The sequence below is a fragment of the Lepidochelys kempii genome, chromosome 13 (assembly GCF_965140285.1).
Source record: "Lepidochelys kempii isolate rLepKem1 chromosome 13, rLepKem1.hap1, whole genome shotgun sequence".
NCBI classification, from domain to species: Eukaryota; Metazoa; Chordata; order Testudines; family Cheloniidae; genus Lepidochelys; species Lepidochelys kempii.
Window position 1 is genome coordinate 20652742 of NC_136392.1, and position 13889 is coordinate 20666630.

The 13889-nt window shown below is 43.7% G+C and overlaps 1 protein-coding gene across 2 annotated transcripts in view; it reads right to left on the reverse strand.

Moving 5' to 3' along the window:
- Positions 1–13889, reverse strand: part of SDC4 (syndecan 4) — a 31863-nt gene that overhangs the window by 13867 nt on the left and 4107 nt on the right. The window contains exon 1 of one of the 2 annotated variants that reach the window (XM_073309686.1): positions 9583–9744. The exons of the other annotated variant lie outside the window; for it this stretch is intronic. Within the exon in view, the coding sequence (XP_073165787.1) occupies positions 9583–9729 (147 nt within the window). The 5' untranslated portion in view covers positions 9730–9744. Of the gene's footprint in view, positions 1–9582; positions 9745–13889 lie in introns of those variants that run through there. 2 annotated transcript variants of the gene reach the window in all.

The following is a 13889-nucleotide window of genomic DNA, read 5'->3' on the forward strand; positions in this document are numbered from 1 at the left end:
CCAGAGCAAGCTCTAGGTAACATTGTATTCCGAGTTTCATGCTCTCTGGAATCAGTTAGCTTTTGACCCATGTGCATTTGCCTAACAGAGCCCACACTTATTTAAGACTAGGTGTGTGTGTCACTTAAAAACAAACAAAAACAAACAAAAAAAAAACCCTGAAGAAGATGCAAAGAGGAAGACAAAGAATTGACTGGGAGGAATTTCTTGTTTAAATAATCTGATATTAGCAAACAGAGCCATAAAAGAGGTTGTACAGTTCCCATGACAGACGGTCACATGCAGGGATCTATTTACAGCAAGTGGACTCATTAACTAGCATCATAACCTTTTCTGATGAACCAGCTATAGGTGTTTGGAATCGTAAGTATCTATTGGTTACAAAGTCTAATTTCAGCATCTTCACCACAGGGATCTACTCATGTTTTAAAGAGCGATTCAGTTAAGCAGCTCAAGGCAGGATAAATAAAGCCAGCCACTGACAGCCATAGTGTCCAAATTCAGAGTACGGGTGGGAAGAGTCCATTATGCCTGTTCTCCCAGGGAGGTGAAGGCACAATGGGTTCTCAACAGGAGTAGATCCTCTTATCATGGGATTTTCATTCAAACATCAAAGTTTGGTATACAGAAGACCAGAGTCAAAGAATGCAATGTAATATACCTGTTTTCCAAAATTTAGTCTTCTCCTTCCCTCACCCGAGGGAGGCATATGGAGATCCTTCCTAGAGCATAACTCAATCCTCCAAGTTATTTTGCAGAATTGCTATGGTGTTTTTTTTGTTGTGGTGGTTTTGGGGTGTTTTTTTTTTTTACATGTGTATTACATTACTAGCTTGTGTGTCTTGCACCTTTAAATTCCTTTGTAACAGTGTTAGCAAGATCAGACTTCAAAGAGAATAAGGCACACAGCAGAAGTTTTGGTGCCTTTCCTAGCTGGCCCAATACAGAGCTAAAATGGCCTGACAAGCAACTAATCTAAGCTTCCTTGTACAGTTGAGATCCTGATACTGCATCTTGAAAATGTTTCAATTCCCCACAATCTATGCAAGTTTAATCATATCAAGAGACTAGAGATTTAGGTTTGATTTACACTTAGCTATGTTAGTTTAGGAAGGTTTTGCTCATATAGATGTGATTTAAAAAATAAAATGTGTAATTAAACCAGAAAAGCCTTTAAGCGTAGCTCAGAAAGGCTCCACTAAGGTCTTGTCCATGCCCAGGAAGCTAATGCCCACATCTTAACTATTTCCAGATACTCACACCTTCCCAGAATCATGCAAGTCACCTACTAAAGTTAAACATGCTTACAGCACCCCAGCATTCTAGGGCTTGGTTTTTCTCCCCCTCCTCCGACAAAGGAATACTTCAGCTTCACACACACAGACACACACACCCTCCTTAACCCCCCATCATCTGGGTGCCAGGGTGTCTTTCTAAATGCATGCTAGTAATCTAGAAGACCATAACGTTCTGTTATTCACCCCTTCTCTGGCTTCTGAAATCCATAGACCCCACAGCACTATCAAGGCATTTAGTTACCAGCATGCAATGACAAGGCCCATTAACAGTAGTAATGTTTATATGACAGTGTTTCTGATGCTTGACCTTTGTTTAGTTAGAATTAGTGCCAAGACAGAGTGTATAAACAGCCTCCTGTATAAGAGGCTTCAGAGCATGAGAGAGAATATTCTGGATCCAGTGTGCATTTCTATTTGCAATAAATATTTCTTTTCTTGGAAAAAATCCTCTCATAAATTAATTCTAGTAAATGAAGTCTCCTCCACCTACCACCACAAATAGAAACAGTCTTTTTAAATGGGCTCAGAAATAAAATTGGAATCCTTACCACCTTAAGAAAAGGTACCTGCTCTAACAAGACTGGGGACTTCTAATCACAGTGCCAGGAGGGCTTGCTGTACTGACCAAATTCCTAATTCCATAAGGTCAGACAGGGAGAAGAAATCCTATTTAGGAGTTGCAGTTTAGCCTTATCAAATTTGAACAATGGTCCATCATGCGAGATATGGTTTGAGCATTGGCCTGCTAAACCCAGGGTTGTGAGTTCAATCCTTGTGGGGGCCATTTAGGGATCGGGGCAAAAATTGGGGATTGATCCTGCTTTGAGCAGGGGGTTGGACTAGATGACCTCCTGAGGTTCCTTCCAACCCTGATATTCTATGATTCCTCCCACCACACTACATCAGGTCACTGGTCCAATAATTCAGTCTCTGGTCATCAGAAGTAGCTAGACCCTGATGTTCTAGACTGAAAAAAAGAACTCATAATAATTCTGTCCAGCTGCGATCGCCTTAGATACAAGGGGTCTTCACTGTGCCAAAAAGAAAAAAAAAAAGTGGGATGGGGGGGTATTTAATTAAAGAATTGCTACCTCTCTAGAAAATTGCAGAACTGCAACATCAAGGAAAGTTTGAGTCACTGATTCTCAGAAGAGAAACAAAACTATTATACAAGTGCTGACAAGAGGTTTACAGAACCACAGTAAACTTCTGTCTTAGAAAAAGTAATTTTCAGACTCCAGCAAGCTTCTGTTTTAGAAATGTGACTTCCACAAGTCCAAATCAGAATGTAATCTCTATATTACTATTAGTAAGAAGATCTTGGAGAAGTTCTGAGCAGAGGCAGTTATGGCTTTAATGATTCACAAAAAGAAAAGGAGTACTTGTGGCACCTTAGAGACTAACAAATTTATTTAAGCATAAGCTTTTGTGATGCATCCGATGAAGTGAGCTGTAGCTCACGAAAGCTTATGCTCAAATAAATTTGTTAGTCTCTAAGGTGCCACACGTACTCCTTTTCTTTTTGCGAATACAGACTAACCCGGCTGCTACTCTGAAACCTTTAATGATTCAGCAACTCATCTGTATGACGAAAAGGCACTGGTTTCTAAATGTGTAACTTAAGCTATGTATCTAACAAGAAGTGAAAATTCTCACCCACTCAGTCCTAACTGGAAATGGGAGTCTGAAGTATTTAATCCAATAAAAAGCCAAGGCAGCTGCATTCAAGTAGAATCTTTTATGGCACAGCAATGCAATAACTTACCACATCTTGTGTTAAATATTTAGCACACTGCCCCCATCCCATTCACTAACAATGAACTCAGCCCTGCCTCACCACAACAGCTCTATTCTAGTGCAAATCATTTCACGCCTTAATCTAAAGGGCCTGCATTCCACCAGGTTTCAGCAAGCAGCCATTCGCTCACTGATAGAAACAGTTTAGAGGTCAGATATACTCACAGCTGGCCTACACAATTTTTGACTGCTTTAACTATATTGTAGTTAGGGAAGTGTACAACCCTCTATTGTTTGACACAGTTATAGCAGTAGAAGGGTGATGACAGAAATAAGGTGTACCATATAGTTTATTTCTGTCAGCACCTGTACACTGGTATAACTGTTTCAACCTAGGGGATTCTACTTCACTAACTACAATCCATTGCTAAACCAACATGGTTAAAGTGGTACCCAAAAGGAATAAAAATCTTTTTCAGATCAGCCAGGAAAGCAAGCCTCCTGTAGGGACAGGATAAAGCTAACATGAAGTCACATACATCTCTGCACTGCTGTGGTGAAGATATTTTCCAGTTTGGGGGAGTCCATTATATGCAGGGTTATGCACCAGAGAATTGCCCAGCAGTCAGTTACTACACAAAAATGTAATTCTACTCATCTAGGTGTGAAAACAGGGGCTACCTTGACAATAGGGGTCACTTATTTTACAGATACTAGCACCCACTATACCACACTATTCCCAGAGATGCAGTTCCAGCCCAAATCACACCAGGCATTTAGGAAGCACCATGTACAGAGCAAAACAAAGATTCTCCCATTTGAGGACAAACTTTTTTTTTTTTAAAGCAATAGAGAGAATAGTGAGAATTCAGAGTCAGCCAAGTGGATTCTAGCAGCAAGCAAGATTTCAGTAGCGTATTTAGCAGCAACAAGAGTTTGAAGTGTGGTAAAAACAGACTGTGGGAATTCTGCAGAAGTTCGCACTGTGATGGCAGACAGACTCTCCTCCCCATTGTTAGGCTAGAAGTCAAGTTAATAGAGCTCAGCCTTACAATTGAGAAATAGGGCAAAACAAGGCACTAGACACTATGCAGGAACAGCAGGATAAGAGAACAAAGTCATATCCTGAAATGGATTCAAGTCATGCACATTGGAAGGGCCTTGTCCTCTCTCCCCACCCAAAAACCAGAAAGAAGAGTCCATGGTATCCTAGCCATAAACAACAGTTTTCACAGCTGCTGGACTGGAGGTGGATTTCAGCAAATAGTCCGCACATCTTTGCCAAGCCATTGCCAGCCACCTCACGGGCCTGGTGCACTAGCAGTAATGTGGTAGAGGTAGAACGAGGTAGAGCATTAGGATAACAAACATGTTTAACTCCTTGTCTTCTTATACATCGTGGGTTTGGGAGTCTCTAATATTAGAATTCTCTGGAAAAAGTGAAGAGTTCAGCCCTGGGCTGCCTCCACCTGTTCAGAACGCAAGAGTTCTCGTGATCTCTTCTCAAATAGGGGACTCAGAAAGGTGACTTATGCAAGGGATTTGTTCCCCAGCTTCCATTGTGGAGACTACTTCATAAGAGAAGTTCCTCTCAGGGACTCGTCTTGCCAATCCTTAGTTTCCAAAGGATTTCAGTCTCTGGGACACAAGGAAGGGCTCTGGGGATTCCTGCTTAAAAGCTACCTATGAAGATCTTGTTCTGAGTATTCAGAGTACTGAACTGAGGGGACTATACAGATATCACTCCCACCCTATTGGGTGTAACCAATTTGCATATTAGAAACATTTCTGTGAAGTGCTAAAAACTAAAAGAAACTAACTTTTTTTCATTTGCAGACCGCCTAACAAATTTCAAATGGAGGTGCAGACCTCTTTGGAAATTCAACCTGTGGTCCAAGGACCCCTACCATAGAAGTCTTAGACTAAAAACTGACTGAACAGAATTCAACTGTAAATGCTGCACATGCTCTGCATGGCATTTGCTGCACTGTGAAAAGGGCACTAAACTGTGGGCATCTATGGGAACGACAACACTTCTGATGGACCACAGGTTGAAAATCACTAATCTATTCCCTCCAATACAGCTGCTAATTTGAGCAGATGCATTAAAAAGCATTTGATTTAGTGACAAGAGCCATCATCTCCTCTTTTTCCTTCAAAACTCTGTTCCAGGTACATTAGTCTTTGTAATACAGTCTGCTGCTCTATGTTGGACAGGTATTGCTCTGGCCAAGTTAAAAATCACACCCTGATTGAACGCATCCACACACTCCATGAGCCTCCCCAAGTCAGAAGGTGAAGCAGATGGAAAATAAAGTTATACATACAGATAGCAATATCTTGATTTGATTGAGAGGGACAGATAAGAAACTGGGCAAAGAGCAGAAAGAACAGGCCTCGGGGAATGATGGTAGCAGGACAAGCCAAACCGGTTTAAACATTAATAATGCAGCACTACTTTCCAAATACCATCATGAACAACAAAACATCAACTCAGCCAGTCAGATGCCCAGTGAGTTCTAGGAAGTGTTGACACTTTTTTGAAGCGTTAATAATAAAACAGACAGGTGTTGCAGCAGAAAAGCAGGGCCTGCCTACCTACCTGCTTCACTCAGACCCCTTCTCTCCTCTCACATCTCCCATTTAAAAGAGCTTGATTAGAGATACTCTGGGTGTCATAAGTTCAGGACTAGTCTATGAAATGATGCTATGATCTGGCATGCCAACCTCTAAAAGGCAGAAGCACAGCACCTCAAAGATTGATTCTACATAACTAAAACCAATGGAGCTCATAGGAACGGTCTCACATTTAAATATTACATCACGTTAACATAATCCAGTCTGTTACCTAACTAACAGAGCATAGGAATTATGCCATGGAGCTTTCAGGAATATTTTCAGTCCTTTTACATGTGGTAAGGCTGCCTCAGTCAGAGAAAACCTGGCTGCAGTGAGAGCCACATGGGGCATCACATGCCACTTGAAAGAAGTAGAGCTTGCTCCAAAGAATTTCTGGCTCTTGCATTGTAAAGGCTCTGTCGGACCATCACCATACAGGATCACGTAGCCCTCAAGGCCCTGCCCTTACACAAACACAAAATAGACTCCATGTCCTGTGGAGTTCCAACAATATGTCTGCACCCTCTCCATATCTTGGGTGTACAAAAATTACAAGCCACATGCTGTGTAATCCAGCATATTGTACCAACACTACAAAAAGGGACCCATTCCTCCCACACTAACCTAGATGCTGCATCACCAGAGACCACTCCTCAGTGGGGGTTAGGCCCATTACCAGCACTTCTACTAAAGTAAACTTGGTGGCATAAATCAATTCAATATTGCAACACTAGAATACAGCCACACTAATTAAGCATAGGGCAATAAGTTGTATTGAGTGTACTGTAAACTCAGCAGGAGGGGTTATAGATACAGCTATGCAGAAATGTTATCTTTGGAGGCATCTGAACTCTTTAGGACACAGCCTACCAAACCCACAACCCATTATATTCCCCAAGCACACTAGGTTGCAATGTTAATTTCATACCAGATGTGGTCAGAGAGCATCCAAAAGCTGTACTGACCCAAGACGTCTTTGCCCAGACACTTCAAGCATTTTGGCCTGAGAGCTTTCTTGCTAAACCACTAGCATCTTGGAATGGAACTTCAGGACAGAAACTGAACAAAAAGTAGTAAGTGGTGACCTACCTACAGAGCCTCAGGGTGCAAGTGAAACAATGTGGACGATTAAACCTAGTTTGGGGATACTCTAATCTCTTGCAATTGCCCCAGTCCCAATGCAATCCCTACTAACCAGTACCAAAGCAGGAGTCAGAGCTGGATACCTTCTGATTTGAGCATAGATACTTGTTAAAATTAAAAGTTAAAAGCCAGAAACCCCTCTGAGTTACATACATGCCTGGTGTTTGTACAGGGTCCAGGATCATTTTGAAAGGTAGAGAGGATCTAATGCCCATAAAAATGAGAGGTACCAGTAGAACTTCATTTAGAGATACTTGTAAAACTTCGGGATTACATTTTCCAGCACTCACTGTATCTGAGCACCATACAAATTTAAAAAATCCCTCAGCATCATCATATTTTGAATTCCTTTCCATCCTCCTCAGACTTTTGATCTCCATACACCTTTGCTCCCCAATCCTAATCTATATCCTTGTTATGCAAATTCTACTCCCCCTCTTTCTTAAACTCTACAACTGCACCTCAAGCCTAACCTGCAGCATCCCTGTTAGCCCACTCCTGAGCCTCTTTGAGAACTACTGGGGTACAGACAAGCAAGAAGAGCAGGGCCCATCCAAGGGCACAGCAGTCACAGAGGCAGAATCAGAAGGGGAGAGCAAAGGCGTAAAGGAGCACAAAAGAAAGAGCATATATTGTGGTAGACTAATTGTAGAGTGAGAGGAAGGCTGTAAGGCATGGGTAAGGCAAATGCTGATAAAATAGAACCCGCAGGGCAAGCGGGTGGGTAGGTTGGTAGGTAAGAAAGTCGGGCCAACATCAGAAGAGGTATCACCTGATGGGAGGAGAAAAGAGGAAGATTTGTGAATAATCAGAAGGAGGTCGCACAGAGAAGGGAGAGGAAAGGAGTCTCTGACCCAAAAAGAGGAAAAGAATGTGATAAGGATTGAGAAGAGAACAAGGAACTTGGTGTAGAGACAGGCAAGTGGTGATCAAGACAGGAGTTTAGCCGGGGTGGGGTGGGGGGGAAGAGTCAGTTAGACAGGAAAATTATATTTGGAAGCATAGCAGTGCACAGGCAGGCGGCAGATCCATTTGAATGGCAAGCCAAGTAAGCGTTAGTCAGTTAAAAGATAGGTTTCAGAGTAACAGCCGTGTTAGTCTGTATTCGCAAAAAGAAAAGGAGTACTTGTGGCACCTTAGAGACTAACCAATTTATTTGAGCATGAGCTTTCGTGAGCTACAGCTCACTTCATCGGATGCATCCGATGAAGTGAGCTGTAGCTCACGAAAGCTCATGCTCAAATAAATTGGTTAGTCTCTAAGGTGCCACAAGTACTCCTTTTCTTTTTAGTTAAAAGATAGAAATCCATCATCAATACATAAATAATGGTGAGTAGTTCAGTATCCATCAAGCCACACGGTCCTATCACCAGCATATTTTCAGATGGAAACCAGCTACTCCTCCCTCATCCCACTCCATTCAGATGGAAACCAGCTACTTCTCCCTCATCCCACTCCATTCAATACACAAGCTGTCAAAACTAGAGATAGTTTAAAACCACAAGACAGGGACAGCCTTAGATAGCTCTGCCCCTTTCACCTACCCAAAGTTTATGGAAGTTGGAAAAATCGTGGCCATATTTACTTCAAAGCCTGCTACCAAGTAGCATATTCCCTCCCTGGATAATAGATATAAATTGCTTCAGGAGCAGGCACAAAATCATCTGGAAAAAAAGGCCGTTCTGTTCTCCCTCAGAAAAACCTGTTTCCCTCCTGATGGGAAAAGCCAGGTTTCTGCCACTAGCACATATAATATTAAGTCAGGTAAGGACAAAGTCACACAGAATATTTGGGGGAGCTAAACCTGGAGTCCTGGCTCCACAGCTAAAAATTCAGAAAGATGGGGGGGACGGTGACAGTAGAGAAAGGAATCGGGTGACCAGATGTCCCGATTTTATAGGGACAGTTCCGATTTTGGGTCTCTCTGATACAGGCTCCTATTATCCCCCACCAGGTTTTTCCCACTTGCTGTCTGGTCACCCTGGGGAGGAATGGGGTGTTTGAGCTCTGGTACAAGTCTGCATCACACGTCTCTTCTCCTCCAAGGCTGGTTATAATCCATTACTCCCCCTGAGGAGGAGTTAGATCGAGTTCGAGATCACGAGGCGAGGATGGAATTGGAGCAATGCCGCTCTTACCCCAGCTGGAGTATGGGTGCGGGAGGCCTCTGGTGAGGGAAACTCAGCCGCTTACCTGGGTTTCCCCTCAGCAGCCCAGTATTCTCAGCCCGGGGAAATCGGGGGTTGGCACAAGGTAAAGGAAAACCGCAGCTGCGGGGCGTGCCGTAGGAGGGGGATTTCAACAGGTCCCTGTGACAGGAGGCAACTGCCGCAGCCTTACTCATGCCCCAGCTATGAGGGCTGGGCACTATCTGCGCCATGTGCTGATGCTGGAGCCCGGGGGCGGCCGCAGGAGCAGGGGGGCAGGCACGAAGCAACGTCCGGCCAAGGGCTGTCGCTGTCCACCCCCGGGACGGGGCGGCCCTTTGCCCTACAGACCCACCCGTCAGCAAGGGACGGAGACAGGCAGAGACTCCGAGGAGAGCTGTCCCGCGTGCGGCCGCTCCCCAGCCCTTCCCTGGCGCCGGGCACCACCTGGGACACAGCGAGTCTCAGGAGGCCGAGCCGGCCCCGGCGCCCCGCAAAGAGCGGAGTCCGGATCCGGACCCGAGCCCGCCCCCTGCCCTCAAGCGGGCCCGAGCGCTGCCCCCCGCACTCGGGGCCCCGCGACGCCCCCCGGCGGAGGCACGGAGCCAGGACACCCCGCGGCGCGGGCGGGCACTCACCGACTCGGCAGCGCTGGCGGCCACCAGGAGAAGCAGAGCGGCGCAGAGCGCCCCGGGGTGCCTCGCTGACAGGAGCTGCATGGTGCTCGGGTGTGACAGTGGCGGCACGATGATCAAGCGGCTAGCACAAGCCCCCCGGCCGCGCATTTTATAAGCGGCCCGGCCCCGCCTCAGCTGGCCCGGCCCTGGGGAGGCGGAGCCGCAGGCCCAAAGCGGGTGGGGAATGCCCGGAGCTGCTGGGAGTCCGGGACGTGCCGCTCTCCTAGTCCTGTCAGCAAGGCAGGGGCATTCCTGGGCTCTGGGTAAACCGGCAGCCCCCTCTCCACCACCATTCTCCTCACAGCCCCGTCCCCTTCTGCTCCCATACAATCCCCTTCCCAGTCCCTGGGGCGTGACGCCACCCTGTCCCCCCCACCTAACAGCCCCCTCCCCCATCTCCTGGGGCCGGCCACCACCCTGTCATCCCCCCCTCCACCTAACAGCCCCCTTCCCAACCTCCTGGGGCCCAGCACCATCCTGTCCCCCTCCTAACAACTCCCTCCCCAAGCTCCTGGGGCCTGACACCACTCTGTTCTCCCCCCTCCACCTAACTGCGCCCTCCCCAGCCTTCTAGGGTGTGACATCACCCTGTTCCCCCTTCCCAGCTCCTTCCCTGGTCCCCTGTATTCCAACCCCTCACCACTCCCTACATTTTACCACCACTTTACAGCCCCCTTACATCCCCTTCCCAAATGCCCCCATGTGCAACTCTAACACTTCACCTTCACCCTTGAAGGCCCTGCCAACCTTACACCCTGCTTCCTGAACTCCCCTCACATTCACACCATCCCCCTTACACCCCCAACCCAGTCCTATACCACCTTACCATACACCCCCACCCTCTTACACCAATAAGAACTTTATGAACACATAGGAAGAGAGGGAAATGGTAAGTCAAATTTTGGGCCATGTTACCTTGACGTCTCTTAAAAATCAAGGTATGAGAGAAACCAGCCTATGAAAATACCATTCTAAATATGATTTTTATAAAAATCATATTTAGAATGGTATTTTCATAGGCTGGTTTCTCTCATACCTTGATTTTTAAGAGACTATAGGATTTTTTTTAAAATCCTCCTCTTGTCCTCCCCTCCAGATTTGCCATTTCTGCCCATCTTCTCTGGGTCTCTCCTGTGGATTATAAATCCTTCTAGGTAATGCCTGGCTGTACTTCTGGGTGTTATACAATGTTTATCCTACTATTGGCTATTAACAAATAATAAATTATTGCAAAAGGGACCAATGGGAATTACTGTTAACAAAAGTGCACCATGAAATTAACAAAGACTGGTCACTTTATTTTATTTTAAAATTTATTTTTTTCCAGAAAACTAAAGAAGGTTGTATTTTAAGGGTACCAAAAATATTCTACTGGACATTCTACTGAAACAAGCAGGGCACATGTTTTATGACAGGAACGAGGCCCTGATCCTGTAATCTGATTCATGCACTTGGACCCCTATGCCTGTGAGGAGCCCTGTTGATTTCAATAAGACACCACTCCAGTATAAGGGTCTGCCACAAGGATGTAATTACAGGATTCAGGCCAATATCTAAATCCAGAACAACATTACAATCAACACAGACCATGACGACAATGTTCTCTCCAACATTTAAGACTAAGCTGTGAAGGCTGGTGATGTTTCCAGGGCAAGTTTTCATAATCAGGCAATCTTTATGCAAAATAACTTCCAGGAAAATCTATTTTGCACCTGAATACTGACTGCAACTAAAGTCTGCTGCAGTTTCCACGGTAAACATCTGATGAAGTGAGCTGTAGCTCACGAAAGCTCATGCTCAAATAAATTGGTTAGTCTCTAAGGTGCCACAAGTACTCCTTTTCTTTTTAACACTGTGCTTAGATACTATGGTGCCTAGATACAATATCTCTGATAAACATGGAAATAATCTGTTACTCATGTATGATAGGAGCAAACAGATATTTTAATTTTTTTTCTGGAAGCTTCACAGTCAGGCATTTAAAATCCATATCTGTTTTTGATTAATGCAATAGAATTTTAAGGAATATTTCCAGCCTTCATGTCAGATATTTAAAAACAACAAAAGTGTTTCAATGTTGTTAATATCTGGGACAGGCAGCAATCCCGATCCTTCTATGAATCTCATGCAAGTGTATGGCTCTGCTTGCATGGAGCTCATTGCAGGATTGGGGTTTTAGGTAGCTTTTGTTTTTAATATTTTAAGCTGCAACAAATATTACCATAAATAAGTGGAATCCATAAAAGAACATTAATAGGTAATGTAGGTCCAAAAGGTAAGTTTTGTAACTTTTACATGAATACAAATGTTTGTTACATTTGATGAAAAAATGAAAATAGTTTTCTGTTTCCAAAAACAGCAGTGGCAGTTTTAAATGTAAACTGGGACATTACATCACTGTGTTCCTGAATGAGACCCTGAAAGCAAAACTGCTTGGTCTGTTTTCTGTATCTAAGCAGAGGCAAGTGCACAGACCAAATAGCCATCACAGATGGTAAAAAGAAAGACTTAAATATTTCAATTTTAATCAACTCAAGGTATTCATAACACAAGTAAGGGAATTTGTTTATGCTTTTTAACCTGACAAGGTCCCTTTACACAAGAACCTTAGCTCTTTGTAACCAAACTGATAAAATCTTTGGCTCAGGCTCAGTCATAAATATAGTGGGAAATGAGACTTGCCTGTAATGTGTTTTCCAACATTTAGAGTAAATTTGCATAAATCCAGTAATGACAGACTTCCTGAGCACATTTTGTAGATTATCTTTCCTCTTTTTGAAATGTAAGTTCTCTCTCTACTGTCACAAAAAGAAACTGCTTGGTAGGAAATACAACCCTAAAAATTTAACACTGTGCTGTGAATTCATTTTGCCCTTCAAATGTCCCCTTTCAAGATGTTTATATTTTACTCTCACTAGAACAATGCAAGAGAAATCTTATGTACATGACACTCACTGAGAGTGACAGGATAAAATGGGCATAGAGAGAATTAGTAACTGAAATTTTCTCTGCTGAAATCCACTACCATCAAGTAGCATAAAAAGTCACATCTCAATGTTGTGATTTGATCAGACTTTTGAATTATGACATTTTTAGGTATACATCAGCCCTTGTAAAATATAAGATTACAGCTTTCAAGGAAACTGCACAAAAGTCAGCTTGGCTCAGCCTCTGCTGTTTCAGTCCCATTACTTAATAATAATGCCCTGTTCATTAAATCTTAAAATCAAACCATAACTGGGTAAAAAAAAAAAAAAAAAAATCTTGAAAAGTTAATTAACTTGTAATTGTGAATCTGTGACAAAAACATCCAGGAGGAGGAACTATGATTCCGGATAGATTTTAGTTCTAAAACCACATTTTTCTTTTGTCATATATAAAGCACAGACTTTGTTATCTTCAGGAGGCCATGCATAAAGCCAACAAAGACTAACTTCTAGTCAAATCCATCATAGTTCCTACTGGACTGGCCAGGGAAAGACAACTTCCATCCAAGACTTGCTTAGCACAATTTCTAGGGTCTGATTTTTAAAAGAGCACAGGCCTGGATTTTGAAGTAGTCAGAACCCATTACTGAGTATTTTCAAAAAACCTCCCACCTAACATGCATCCAGCATGCTGAGCTCTTGAAAATCTGACCACTTGCTTTGGTGCCTAAATGGGAGCTGAGCTCTTCTTAAAATCTGGCCTCAGTTGTGGATACTGAGCTTTTTGAAAATCTACCCTTTACTTTCTCCCTGCCAAGATCACCTTAGTGGTCTATTACTTCCTGCTTGTCCAGGGGGTGGTGAATCCCAGCAGTGACCAGTTCAGCAAGTGATTTGGTCCACCTTGATTATCATACACATTGTAAGGAGAGTGATCACTTTAGATAAGCTATTACCAGCAGGAGAGTGGGATGGGAGGAGGTATTGTTTCATGGTCTCTGTGTATATAATGTCTTCTGCAGTTTCCACAGTATGCATCCGATGAAGTGAGCTGTAGCTCACGAAAGCTTATGCTCAAATAAATTGGTTAGTCTCTAAGGTGCCACAAGTACTCCTTTTCTTTTTGCGAATACAGACTAACACGGCTGTTACTCTGAAACATGGTTTTATGTCACAAGTTGAGTCAGAGAGCTGGTTGCTAAGAGTTCTAGCTGGGTTTTCTATAGTGAATTGATGGGAGATTATTATTATACAAGCATTTCTAAAGTCACCACTATCATAGTATTTGAGTGCTTCATTTTGTACTTAAAAACTGCATAATTAAAGGGAAAGTCAGTCTGT